Source organism: Mustelus asterias, chromosome 13, assembly GCF_964213995.1.
Source record: "Mustelus asterias chromosome 13, sMusAst1.hap1.1, whole genome shotgun sequence".
Classification (NCBI taxonomy): Eukaryota; Metazoa; Chordata; class Chondrichthyes; order Carcharhiniformes; family Triakidae; genus Mustelus; species Mustelus asterias.
Genome location: NC_135813.1, coordinates 10,870,925 through 10,884,260, shown reverse-complemented (window position 1 = coordinate 10,884,260; position 13,336 = coordinate 10,870,925). Strand labels below are relative to the sequence as shown.

The 13,336-nt window shown below is 48.6% G+C and overlaps 1 protein-coding gene across 1 annotated transcript in view; it reads right to left on the bottom strand.

The window, feature by feature from the left end:
- Positions 1 to 13,083, bottom strand: part of prdm12a (PR domain containing 12a) — an 87,656-nt gene extending 74,573 nt beyond the window's left edge. The window contains exons 1-2 of the mRNA XM_078227579.1: positions 12,864 to 13,083; positions 9,705 to 9,895 (exon numbers count right to left, since the gene is read on the bottom strand). Coding sequence (XP_078083705.1) covers positions 9,705 to 9,895; positions 12,864 to 13,083 — 411 coding nt within the window. The remainder of the gene's footprint in view (positions 1 to 9,704; positions 9,896 to 12,863) is intronic.
- Between the last annotated feature and the right edge of the window lie 253 nt (positions 13,084 to 13,336).

Here is a 13,336-nt window from a genome sequence, read left to right as displayed (position 1 = left end):
CTAAAATCAGCATTAACCCAAGACACGGAAATCAGCACTATCCCAGGACACTGAAATCAGCACTATCCCAGGGCATTGAAATCAGCACTAACCTGGGACACTGAAAGCAGTACAATCCCAGGACATTGAAATCAGCATCATCCCAGGACACGAAATCAACACTAACCTGGGACACTGAAATCAGCACTAACACGGGACACTGAAGTCAGCACTAACCCGGGACACTGAAATCAGCACTAACCCGGGACACTGAAATCAGCACCAACCCGGGACACTGAAATCAGCACTAACCCGGGACACTGAAAGCAGTACAATCCCAGGACACGGAAATCAGCACTAACACAGGACACTGAAATCAACACGAACCTGGGACACTGAAATCAGCACTAACCCGGGAAACTGAAATCAGCACCAACCCGGGACACTGGAATGAGCAATAACCCAGGTCACTGAAATCAGCATTAACCCGAGTAACTGAAATCAGCACAATCTTGGGACACTGAAATCAGCACTAACCTGGGACACTGAAAGCAGCACAATCCCAGGACATTGAAATCAACACTAACCTCGGACACTGAAATCAGCACTAATCCGGGACACTGAAATCAGCACTAACCTGAGACACTGGAATCAGCACTGTCCTGGGACACTGAAGCCAGTACTAACCTGAGACACTGAAATCAGCATTAACCCAGGTCACTGGAATCAGCACTAACCTTGGACACTGAAATCAGCACTATCCTGGGACACTGAAATCAGCACTAACCTTGGACACTGAAATCGGCACTAGCCTGGGACATTGAAAGCAGCACTAACCCGGGACACTGGAATCAACACGAACCCAGGGCACTGAAATCAGCACTACCCAGGAACACTGATATCAGCACGAACCCAGGACACTGAAATCAGCACTAACCCGGGACACTGAAATCAGCACTAACCCGGGACACTGAAATCAGCACTAACCCGGGACAATCAAATCAGCACAAACCCAGGACATTGAAATCAGCATGAACCCCGGACACTGAAATGAGCACTAACCTGGGACTATCACATCAGCACAATCCGAGGACATTGAAATCAGCATGAAACCCGGACACTGAAATCAGCACTAACACGGGACACTGAAATCTGCACTACCCTGCGACAGTCAAATCAACACAAACCCGGGACGTTGAAATCAGCACTAACCCAGCACAGTGAAATTAGTACAAACCAGACACACTGAAATCAGCATTAACCCGAAATACTGAAATCAGCACTAACCTGGGACACTGAAAGCAGCACAATCCCAGGACATTGAAATCACCATCATCCCAGGACAGTGAAATCAATACTAACCTGGGACAGTGAAATCAGCACTAACCCGGGACACTGAAAACAGCAGAATCCCAGGACACTGAAATCAGCATTATCCCAGGACATTGAAATCAACATTAACCTGGGACACTGAAATCAGCACTAATCCGTGACACTGAAATCATCACGAACCCAGGACAGTGAAATCCGCACTAACCCGGGACACTGAAATCAGCACTAACCCAGGATACTGAAATCAGCACTAACCTGGGACACTGAAATCAGCACAAACCAGAGACACTGGAATCAGCACTGTTCAGGAACACTGGAGTCAGCATTAATGTGGGACACTGAAATCAGCATTAAGCCAGGACACGGAAACCTGCACTATCCCAGGACACTGAAATCAGAACTATCCCAGGACATTGAAATCAGCACTAACCTGGGACACTGAAAGCAGCACAATCCCAGGACATTGAAATCAGCATCATCCCAAGACAGTGAAATCAACACTAACCTGAGACACTGAAATCAGCACTAACACGGGACACGGAAATCAGCGCTATCCCAGGACACTGAAATCAGCACTATCACAGGACATTGAAATCAGCATGAACCCCGGACACTGAAATCAGAACTAAGCCACGACACTGAAATCAGCACTAACCTGGGACACTCATATCAGCACTAACCTGGGACATTGAAATCAGCACTACCCAGTAACACTGAAATCAACACTAACCTGGGACACTGAAATCAGCACTAACCCGGGACACTGAAATCAGCACTAACCCGAGACACTGAAATTAGCATTAACCCGCGTCACTGGAATCAGCACTAACTGGGGATACTGAAATCAGCACTATCCTGGGACACTGAAATCAGCACTAACCCGGGACACTGAAATCAGCACTAACCCGGGACACTGAAAACAGCACTAACCTGGGACACTGAAATCAACACGAACATGGGACACTGAAATCAGCATTAACCTGAGACACTGAAATCAGCTCTATCCCGGGACGTGAAATCAGCACGAACATGGAACACTGAAATTAGCACTAGCCCGGGACACCAATATCAGCACACACTCGGGACATTGAAATCAGCACAAACCAGAGACACAGGAATCAGCAGTAACCCAGGACACTGAAATCAGCATTAACCCAGGATTTTGAAATCAGCACTTACCTGGGACACTGAAATTAGCACGAACCCGGGATACTGAAATTAGCACAATCCCAGGACACTGAAATCAGCACTAACTCGGGACACTGAAATCAGCACTAACCTGGGACACTGAAATCAGCACTCTCCCAGGACACTGAAATCAACACAAACCTGGGACACTGAAATCAGCACTAACCCGGGACACTGAAATCAGCACCAACCCAGGACACTGAAATCAGCACCAACCCAGGACACTGAAATCAGCACTATCCTGGGATACGGAAATCAGCACAAACCCAGGACACTGAAATCAACACTGAGCCGGGGCATTGAAGTCAGCACTATCCCAGGACACTGAAATCAGCACTATCCTGGGATGCAGAAATCAGCACTAACCCGGGACACTGAAATCAACACTAACCCGGGACACTGAAATCAGCACGAACTCAGGACACTGAAATTAGCACCAACCCGGGACACTGAAATCAACATTAACCTGGGACTCTGAAATCAGCACAATCCCAGGACACTGAAATCAGCACTAACACGGGACACTGAAATCAACACTAACCTGGGACACTGAAATCAGCACTAACCTGGGACACTGAAATTAACACTAACCCGGCAAACTGAAATCAGCACCAACCCAAGACAATCAAATCAGCACAAACCCAGGACATTGAAATCAGCATGAACCCCGGACACTGAAATCAGCACTAGCCAGGGACACTGAAATCAGCACTAACCTTGGACACTGAAATCAGCACTAACCCGGGACACTGAAAACAGCACTAACCTGGGACACTGAAATCAACACGAACATGGGACACTGAAATCAGCATTAACCTGGGACACTGAAATCAGCTCTATCCCGGGACGTGAAATCAGCACGAACATGGAACACTGAAATCAGCACTAGCCCGGGACACCAATATCAGCACACACTCGGGACATTGAAATCAGTAAAAACCAGAGACACTGGAATCAGCAGTAACCCAGGACACTGAAATCAGCATTAACCCAGGATTTTGAAATCAGCACTTACCTGGGACACTGAAATTAGCACTAACCCGGGATACTGAAATTAGCACAATCCCAGGACACTGAAATCGGCACTAACTCGGGACACTGAAATCAGCACTAACCTGGGACACTGAAATCAGCACTCTCCCAGGACACTGAAATCAACACTAACCTGGGACACTGAAAACAGTACTAACCCGGGACACTGAAATCAGCACCAACCCAGGACACTGAAATCAGCACACTCCTGGGATGCGGAAATCAGCACTAACTCGGGACACTGAAATCAACACTAACCCGGGACATTGAAGTCAGCACTATCCCAGGACACTGAAATCAGCACTATCCTGGGATGCAGAAATCAGCACTAACCCAGGACACTGAAATCAGCACTAAGCCAGGACACTGAAATCAGCACCAACCCGGGACACTGAAATCAGCACTAACCCGGGACACTGAAAGCAGCACAATCCCAGGACACTGAAATCTGCACTAACACGGGAAACTGAAATCAGCACCAACCCAAGACAATCAAATCAGCACAAACCCAGGACATTGAAATCAGCATGAACCCCGGACACTGAAATCAGCACTAGCCTGGACACTGAAATCAGCACCAACATGGGATACTGAAATCAGCACTACCCTGGGACAGTGAAATCAACACAAACACGGGATATTGAAATCAGCACTATCCAGGCACACTGAAATCAGCACTAACCCGGGACAATCACATCAGCACAAATCCAGGACCGTGAAATCAGCATGAACCTCGGGCACTGAAATCAGCACTAACACGGGACACTGAAATCAGCACTAATCTGGGACACTGAAATCGGCACTAACCTGGGACACTGAAATCTGCACTAACCCGGGAAACTGAAATCAGCACCAACCCAAGACAATCAAATCAGCACAAACCCAGGACATTGAAATCAGCATGAACCCCGGACACTGAAATCAGCACTAGCCTGGGACACTGAAATCAGCACCAGCATGGGATACTGAAATCAGCACTACCCTGGGACAGTGAAATCAACACAAACACGGGACATTGAAATCAGCACTATCCCGGCACACTGAAATCAGCACTAACCCGGGACAATCAAATCAGCACAAACCCAGGAAATTGAAATCAGCATGAACCCCGGACACTGAAATCAGCACTAGCCTGGGACACTGAAATCAGCACTAACACGGGACACTGAAATCAGCACTACCCTGGGACAGTGAAATCAACACAAATCCGGGACATTGAAATCAGCACTCACCCGGCACACTGAAATCAGCACAAACCAGACACACTGGAATCAGCATTAACCCGGGACACTGCAATCAGCACAAACCAGAGACACTGGAATCAGCACTAACCCGGGACACTGAAATCAGCACTATCCCAGGAAACTGAAATCAACACTAACCCAGGACACTGAAATCAGCACTAACCCAGGGAACTGAAATCAGCACTAACCCAGGACACTGGAATCAGCAATAAGCCGGGTCACTGAAATCAGCATTAACCCGAGGTACTGAAATCAGCACTATCCTGGGACACTCGAATCAGCACTAACCTGGGACACTGAAAGCAGCACAATCCCAGGACATTGAAATCAGCATCATCCCAGGACACTGAAATTAGCACTAACCTGGGACACTGAAATCAGCACTAACCTGGGACACTGAAATCAGCACTAACCCGGGACACTGAAAGCAGCACTAACCCGGGACACTGAAAGCAGCACAATCCCAGGACACTGAAATCAGCACTAACACGGGACACTGAAATCAACACTAACCTGGGACACTGAAATCAGCACTAATCTGGCACACTGAAATCAGCACTAACCCCGGAAACTGAAATCAGCGCCAACCTGGGGCAGTCAAATCAGCACAAACCCAGGACATTGAAATCAGCATGAACCCCGGACACTGAAATCAGCACTAGCCTGGGACACTGAAATCTGCACTAACACGGGAAACTGAAATCAGCACCAACCCAAGACAATCAAATCAGCACAAACCCAGGACATTGAAATCAGCATGAACCCCGGACACTGAAATCAGCACTAGCCTGGCACATTGAAATCAGCACTCACCCGGCACACTGAAATCAGCACAAACCAGACACACTGGAATCAGCATTAACCCGGGACACTGCAATCAGCACAAACCAGAGACACTGGAATCAGCACTAACCCGGGACACTGAAATCAGCACTATCCCAGGAAACTGAAATCAACACTAACCTGGGACACTGAAAACAGCACTAACCCAGGACACTGAAATCAGCACTAACCCAGGGAACTGAAATCAGCACTAACTCAGGACACTGGAATCAGCAATAAGCCGGGTCATTGAAATCAGCATTAACCCGAGGTACTGAAATCAGCACTATCCTGGGACACGCGAATCAGCACTAACCTGGGACACTGAAAGCAGCACAATCCCAGGACATTGAAATCAGCATCATCCCAGGACAGTGAAATCAACACTAACCAGGGACACTGAAATCAGCACAAACCAGACACACTGGAATCAGCATTAACCCGGGACACTGAAATCAGCACAAACCAGAGACACTGGAATCAGCAGTAACCCAGGACACTGAAATCAGCACTATCCCAGGAAACTGAAATCAACACTAACCTGGGACACTGAAAACAGCACTAACCTGGGACACTGAAATCAGCACTAACCCAGGGTACTGAAATCAGCACTAACCCGGGACACTGAAATCAGCAATAACCTGGGTCACTGAAATCAGCATTAACCCAAGATACTGAAATCAGCACTATCCCAGGACACTGAAATCAGCACTAACCTGGGACACTGAAAGCAGCACAATCCCAGGACATTGAAATCAGCATCATCCCAGGACACTGAAATCAGCACTAACCTGGGACACTGAAATCAGCACTAACCTGGGACACTGAAATCAGCACTAACCCGGGACACTGAAAGCAGCACTAACCCAGGACACTGAAAGCAGCACAATCCCAGGACACTGAAATCAGCACTAACACGGGACACTGAAATCAACACTAACCTGGGACACTGAAATCAGCACTAATCTGGGACACTGAAATCAGCACTAACCCCGGAAACTGAAATCAGCGCCAACCTGTGGTAGTCAAATCAGCACAAACTCAGGACATTGAAATCAGCATGAACCCCGGACACTGAAATCAGCACTAGCCTGGGACACTGAAATCAGCACTAACACAGGACACTGAAATCAGCACTGCCCTGGGACAGTGAAATCAACACAAACATTGGACATTGAAATCAGCACTAACCCGGCACACTGAAATCAGCACAAACCAGACACACTGGAATCAGCATTTACCCAGGACACTGAAATCAGCACAAACCGGAAACACTGGAATCAGAACTAACCCGGGACACTGAAATCAGCACTATCCCGCGAAACTGAAATCAACACTAACCTGGGACACTGAAATCAGCATTAACCTGGGACACTGAAATCAGCACTAACCCAAGACACTTAAATCAGCATTATCCCAGGACCCTGAAATCAGCATTAACCCGGCACACTGAAATCAGCACTAACACGGGACACTGAAATCAGCACTATCCCAGGAAACTGAAATCAACACTAACCTGGGACACTGAAATCAACATTAACCCGGGACACTGAAATCAACATTAACCCGGGACACTGAAATCAGCACTAACCCAAGATATTAACCGAGGGAGCGGCATAGTGGCACAGTGACTCCCGGTTCTGGTCATTGTCTGTGCAGAGTCTGCACGTTCTCTCTGTGTCTGCGTGGGTTTCCTCCCACAGTCCGAACGACGTGCTGGTTAGGTGCATTGACCATGCTAAATTCTCCCTCAGTGTACCTGAACAGGCGCCAGTGTGTGCCAACTTCATTGCATCTAACCAGCACGTCTTTCAGGCTGTGGGAGGAAACCGGAGCACCCAAAAGAAACCCACGCAGACACGGGGAGAACATGCCGACTCCACACAGACAGTGACCCAAGCCTGGAATCGAACCTGTTACCCTGGCGCTGTGAAGCAGCAGTACTAACCACTGTGCCACAGTATTTTGAGACAGAGATGACAGAAGAGAGATGGAGACAGCTGTGAAAAAACAACAGAGTGAGAGCTGCGGGGACAAAATAGAGGGAGAGAGGGACAAACATGTAAAGGAGGAGGAACAGGGGACAGAGAGGAAGAGAGAGGGAGAGACAGAGAGAGCGAGACAGTGAAAGCAAGGCAGAGAGAGAGCGAGAGAGACAGAGGGAGACAGAGCGGGAGAGAGAGACGGAGCGAGAGAGAGACAGAGCGGGAGAGACAGAGAGAGAGAGCGAATGAGGCAGAGAACGAGACCGAGACAGAGAGAGAGAGAGAAAGACGGAGAGAGAGAGAGCGAGCAAGTCAGAGACAGAGAGACACAGAGAGAGGGACAGAGCGAGTGAGACAGAGAGACAGAGGGAGAGATAGAGACAGAGAGCGAGAGATACAGAGCGAGAAAGAGCGAGAGACAGAGAGACAGAGAAGGCGAGGAAGAGACAGACAGAGAGAGAGAGAGAGGAGAGAGCTATTTCCAAAAAGCCATTCTGTCTCTAATTCCGATATGAACAGCCCGTATGGAGTGTGTGGGAGATCCTGTCCCCTATGCTTTAAGGGTTATTCTGTAGGACCGAAGTCATTCTTTCTAAGCAGCCCAAGTGTCCGGACACATTCAGAAACCCACCCACTTGTTTAAGAATGTTCAAAGCAAGCTACTCTAATCATCCACATAGGAACCGAAAGGGAAAATGCTGGAAAATCTCAGCAGGTGCCAGACCCGCCGGGATTTTCCAGCATGTTCAGTTTTGGTTACAGATTCCAGCATCCGCTGTAATTTTCTTCCATCCACACAGGAAAATATTCTCCTGGTATCATCTGGAATATAACCTATCCCCATCAGGGGAGTCGCACAGAGTATAGAGACAGGCACAGGCTGATAGAACCAAGACTTTGTAACCCCTGTGTTCCGGGGCACAGCTGGAGTGGAACTGGGTGGTACAGAGCACTGGCAAAGCTGGACTGGACTCTGGATTGCACTGGGTATCTTCACTGGAGCTAAAAGCAATCCAAACCCAGCAACACGTTTACCGCTACAAGATTAAATAGTGAGACTGGTGCATTCGATCCCCCGGAACCGCACTCCGCCCCCGCCCCCCGCACCCACCCCCTCCCCCGGGGATGCAGTGTTACTCCCGGTAACTCACATGTGGAATAATTTCTTCTATAATCCCAGGATGCGGAGTATTATTCCTAAACACTCACATTACCCGCGGTGCTGTGTGTATTATTGCCCATAAGCGGGGATGTGTGTGGGTTGTTGCCCCATGTTACCAGGTGTGTGGAGCGCTCTGCACAGTCGGGATCGTTACCTTGCAGGACTGGATATATGGGTGATGTCCCAGATAACCAGCTGTGTGGGATGCTGCTCCGTGTAAACGGGAATGTAAAACATTGTCCTGTATAACCAGGCATGTGAGTGCTGGCCCCTAAAATCAGTGTGCGGACCTTGTCCCCAATAACCAGATGTGTGGAATGTTGTCCCCATAACCAGGTGTGCGAAACATTGTTCCCTATAACCAGATGTGAGGTGTTATCCACATAACCAAATGTGCGAAATGCTGTCCCCTATAACCAGATTTGCGGAATGTTGTCCCCATAACCAGGGGTGCGAAATGTTGTCCCCTATAACCAGATGTGCGAGGTGTTATCCCCATAAACAGATGTGAGAATGTTGTCCCTATACCCAAATTTGCGAGGTGTTGTCCCCATAAACAGATGTGAGGAATACTGTACCTTATAACCAGATGTGCGAGCTGTTATCCACATAAACAGAAATGCGAATTGCTGTCTCCTATAACCAGATGTGCGGAATGTTGTCTCTTATAACCAGATGTGTGAGGTGCTATCCCCAAAAACAGATGTGAGGAATGCTGTCCCATATAACCAGATGTGCGAGGTGTTATCCCCATAAACAGATGTAAGGAATGCTGTCCCCTATAACCAGATTTGAGAGGCGTTGTCCCTCTAACCAGATGTGCAGAACGCTGTCCCCTGTAGCCAGATGTGCGGAATGCAGTCGCCTATAGCCAGATGTGCGGAATGCAGTCGCCTATAGCCAGATGTGCGGAATGCAGTCCCCTATAACCAGCTGTGTGGCCCAGTGTCAGTCCCTTACCTCCCACATCAGGTTGTTGTTCTTGAACAGGTCCACATGCTCCGGGGAGATTATTCTGCCGGTGAATGGACCCATTTCGGTGCCGGGTTTAATCCAGGTCTTGGAGAAGATTCCCAGTCCCTCCCCGGGGATGGAGCTCTGGGCGATAATCACCTCGGACGGGAGCACCAAACTCGACAGCTTCTGAACTTCTGAATGCGAGGGGAAGGAGAGGTGGGTGAAAGGTTAGAACCGAAGAACTCGGGGCGGTCACACAGCAACAACTGGGGGCCGGGCGGGGGTTCCATCACTAAAGTCGGTGGATCGGATTCCTCTATCTTCAAGGAAATGTGGAGGACTAGGCAGACTTGGGAATAACCTGAGCCAAGAGGAGGGAGCCTCACACGGAATGGAATGGCAGTTCCGATGGAAATGAGGAACGGATTCAATTATAGCAACAAATAGACAGGGGGTAAAATTCACACCAGGCGGTTTCAGCTGATAGTTAAACATTGGCAGGTTGAATTTCATCTTTCCACGGCCATCTCATATGTTTCGCTGGCACTTTGTTTAACCGGCAGCATCAGGAAGCCGGAGCAGGGTCCTGAGCACAACAGGGACAGAGACAGAGGGAGGACCCAACACCCATTGAAGGCCCTCGCTCGCTGCTCTGTCCGGGAAAGGTGATTGAAAAGGTACTTTCGTTGGGCAAGAGTGGAACTGCCCCCCACCTCCTCTCTGCAGAGACTTGGCTGGTTAAATCCGAGTTATACCTGGGCTAAACCTGCGTTAAATCCGAGATACACCTAGGTTAAATCTGGGTTAAATCCGAGTTACACCTGGGCGAATTCCGGATCAGATCAGGATTATATCAGGAACATATCAGGGTTAAATCTAGGTTATATCGGGGTTATAATGGGGTTATATCTGGGTTATATCGAGGTTAAATTTGGGTTATATCGGGGTTAAATCTGGGTTATATCGAGGTTATATCGGGGTTATATTGGGGTTAAATCAGGGTTATATTGGGGTAAAATCTGGGTTATATCGGGATTATATTGGGATAAATCTGGGTTATATCGGGATTATATCGGGGTTAAATCTGGGTTATATCGGGATTATATCGGGGTTATATCGGGTTAAATCTGGGTTATATCGGGATTATATCGCGGTTATATCGGGATTAAATTAGGATTCGTTCCGTTTATAAATCGAATTGTCAGATGATTTTTTTAAACCCACAGAATTAACTGTGTAAGAATATTTGTCCGCGAGTCCGGGACGGGAGTGTGATACAGAATGTTAGCCCAGAGAGGGGTGGCTGGGGGTGAGTGTAACCCCCCCAGAGACAGAGCCACTCACTGCTGGTTAAACTGCCCATTCAGACTCTCCCCGTTCAGCCGCTCTCCCCCCTCTCAATCCCGGGTTTAGAATAACCGATACCGGGACAGGATTGTCACTGGGATGCGAATCAATCCGATTGAGAATTGAATCAAGCGGGAATATCCTCTCTCAATAAGGAACTGGGATCTTCCTTTAACCAGGAGACGCTTCAGAGAGCAATGTTAACATAGCAGGGGTGAGGAAACCAATTAGATAGCGCCTTCTAAAGAGCTAGGTCAGGCGCAATGGGCCGAATGGTCTCTGCGATTCTATGAACAAATTCAAAAAAATTCTTAACCATCGAGAATAACACAGAACATTCCGCGGCAACATTTCAAATATCAAATACTAAACCCAGGTTTGATTTTTCGATCGAAATCCGGGAAAATTTGAAACCCTGTTTTAAATCCTGTACAAAATGAAATTTATCTTATTTAAGCACAGCAGCCTGTAACAGAGATCCACCCGACACAAACCCCTTTAAATATAACAATCTGGAAAATAAAATCATTACAAATTGCCAGATCCTCACAGAAAAAGAAACGAAAGATTTTTGGCAAAACGCCTAAATGGTGAAAGAATTATTCCATATTTGCCGAAGGTATCGACAATATACCCAGGACTGGTTTGATTGCTGCTAACGCGGGATCCCGGTTACATCTCCCGGGATTAGCTCCCGGTGTGATTCTCATAGCCTGTGAGTCTGGAGCCGATTTCCCCAGATTCCCTCTCGCTCCCTTAGTGAGTTGTCCGGGTTTTGGGAACACCACTCACTCACTGACTCATTCTCACTCTCACTCACTCCTTACACACACACTCATTCACTCACTCACTCACACTCACACACTCACTCACACTCACTCTCACTCTCACTCACTCATACTCTCACTCACTCCTTACACACTCACTCACTCATTCTCACTCTCACTCACTCCTTACACACACTCACTCACTCACACTCACTCTCACTCACTCATACTCTCACTCACTCCTTACACACTCACTCACTCATTCTCACTCTCACTCACTCCTTACACACTCACTCACTCACTCACACTCACACTCTCACTCACTCATACTCTCACTCACTCCTTACACACTTACTCACTCAGTCACTCACTCACTCTCACAGACACTCACTCTCACTCACTCACACACTCTCACTCCACACACACACACTCACTCACACACACTCACTCACTCACACACTCACTCGCACACACACACTCTCGCACACTCACACTCGCATACACATACACACACACACTCACACACACTCACTCACACAGTCACTCACACACCACACTCACTCACTCACACACTCTCGCACACTCACTCGCATACACACACACTCACTCACACAGTCACTCACACACACTCACTCACTCACTCACACACACACTTATTCAATCACTCACTCAATCACAAATCACTCACTCATTTACACACACTCATTCACACATTCATTCACTCACTTATTCACTCCCTCCCTCCCTCACACTCACTCCCTCACTCACACTCCCTCCCTCCCTCACACTCACTCCCTCACTCACACTCCCTCCCTCCCTCACACTCCCTCCCTCCCTCACACTCACTCCCTCACACACTCACTCCCTCACTCACACTCCCTCCCTCCCTCACACTCACTCCCTCACTCACACTCACTCCCTCACACACACTCCCTCACACACTCACTCCCTCACTCACACTCCCTCCCTCCCTCACACTCACTCCCTCACTCACACTCACTCCCTCACTCACCCTCACTCACTCCCTCACTCACGCACACTCACTCACCTCCGGTGAAGGATTGCGATAACGCCTCGGCGGTGAAGGCGATTTTCTGGCCGCCGCTGTTAGTTCTGTCTTCGAAAAGTTGCTCTCCCAACACATTCCTCCACCTCCCGTACAGAAAGCTGTGTAGAATGTCGGATGTGATTATCTCCGCCAGCGAGAAGCCGTGAGACTTGAAGCCGGCTTTAAGAGCCAGAGCATCAGAGGGCAGGACAGAGCCCATTGGTGTGGAGGAGAGAGGGGGAGAGAGGAGCGAGGGAGAGAGGACAGAGGGAGAGTGGGAGTGAGGAGAGAGAGGGAGAGAGGGAGAGAGGATGGGAGAGAGACTGTCTCCTGTCTCAGTCGCTGTAAGCAGGCAGGGGGGTGAGGGCAGACAGGGTGTGAGGGGCAGTGGGCAGAGACTGGAGTGTGGTGTGTGTACCTTCTCCAGTCCAGAGGGGGAAAACCAATCTCTCAGCCCTCTTTATAGCCTCCTG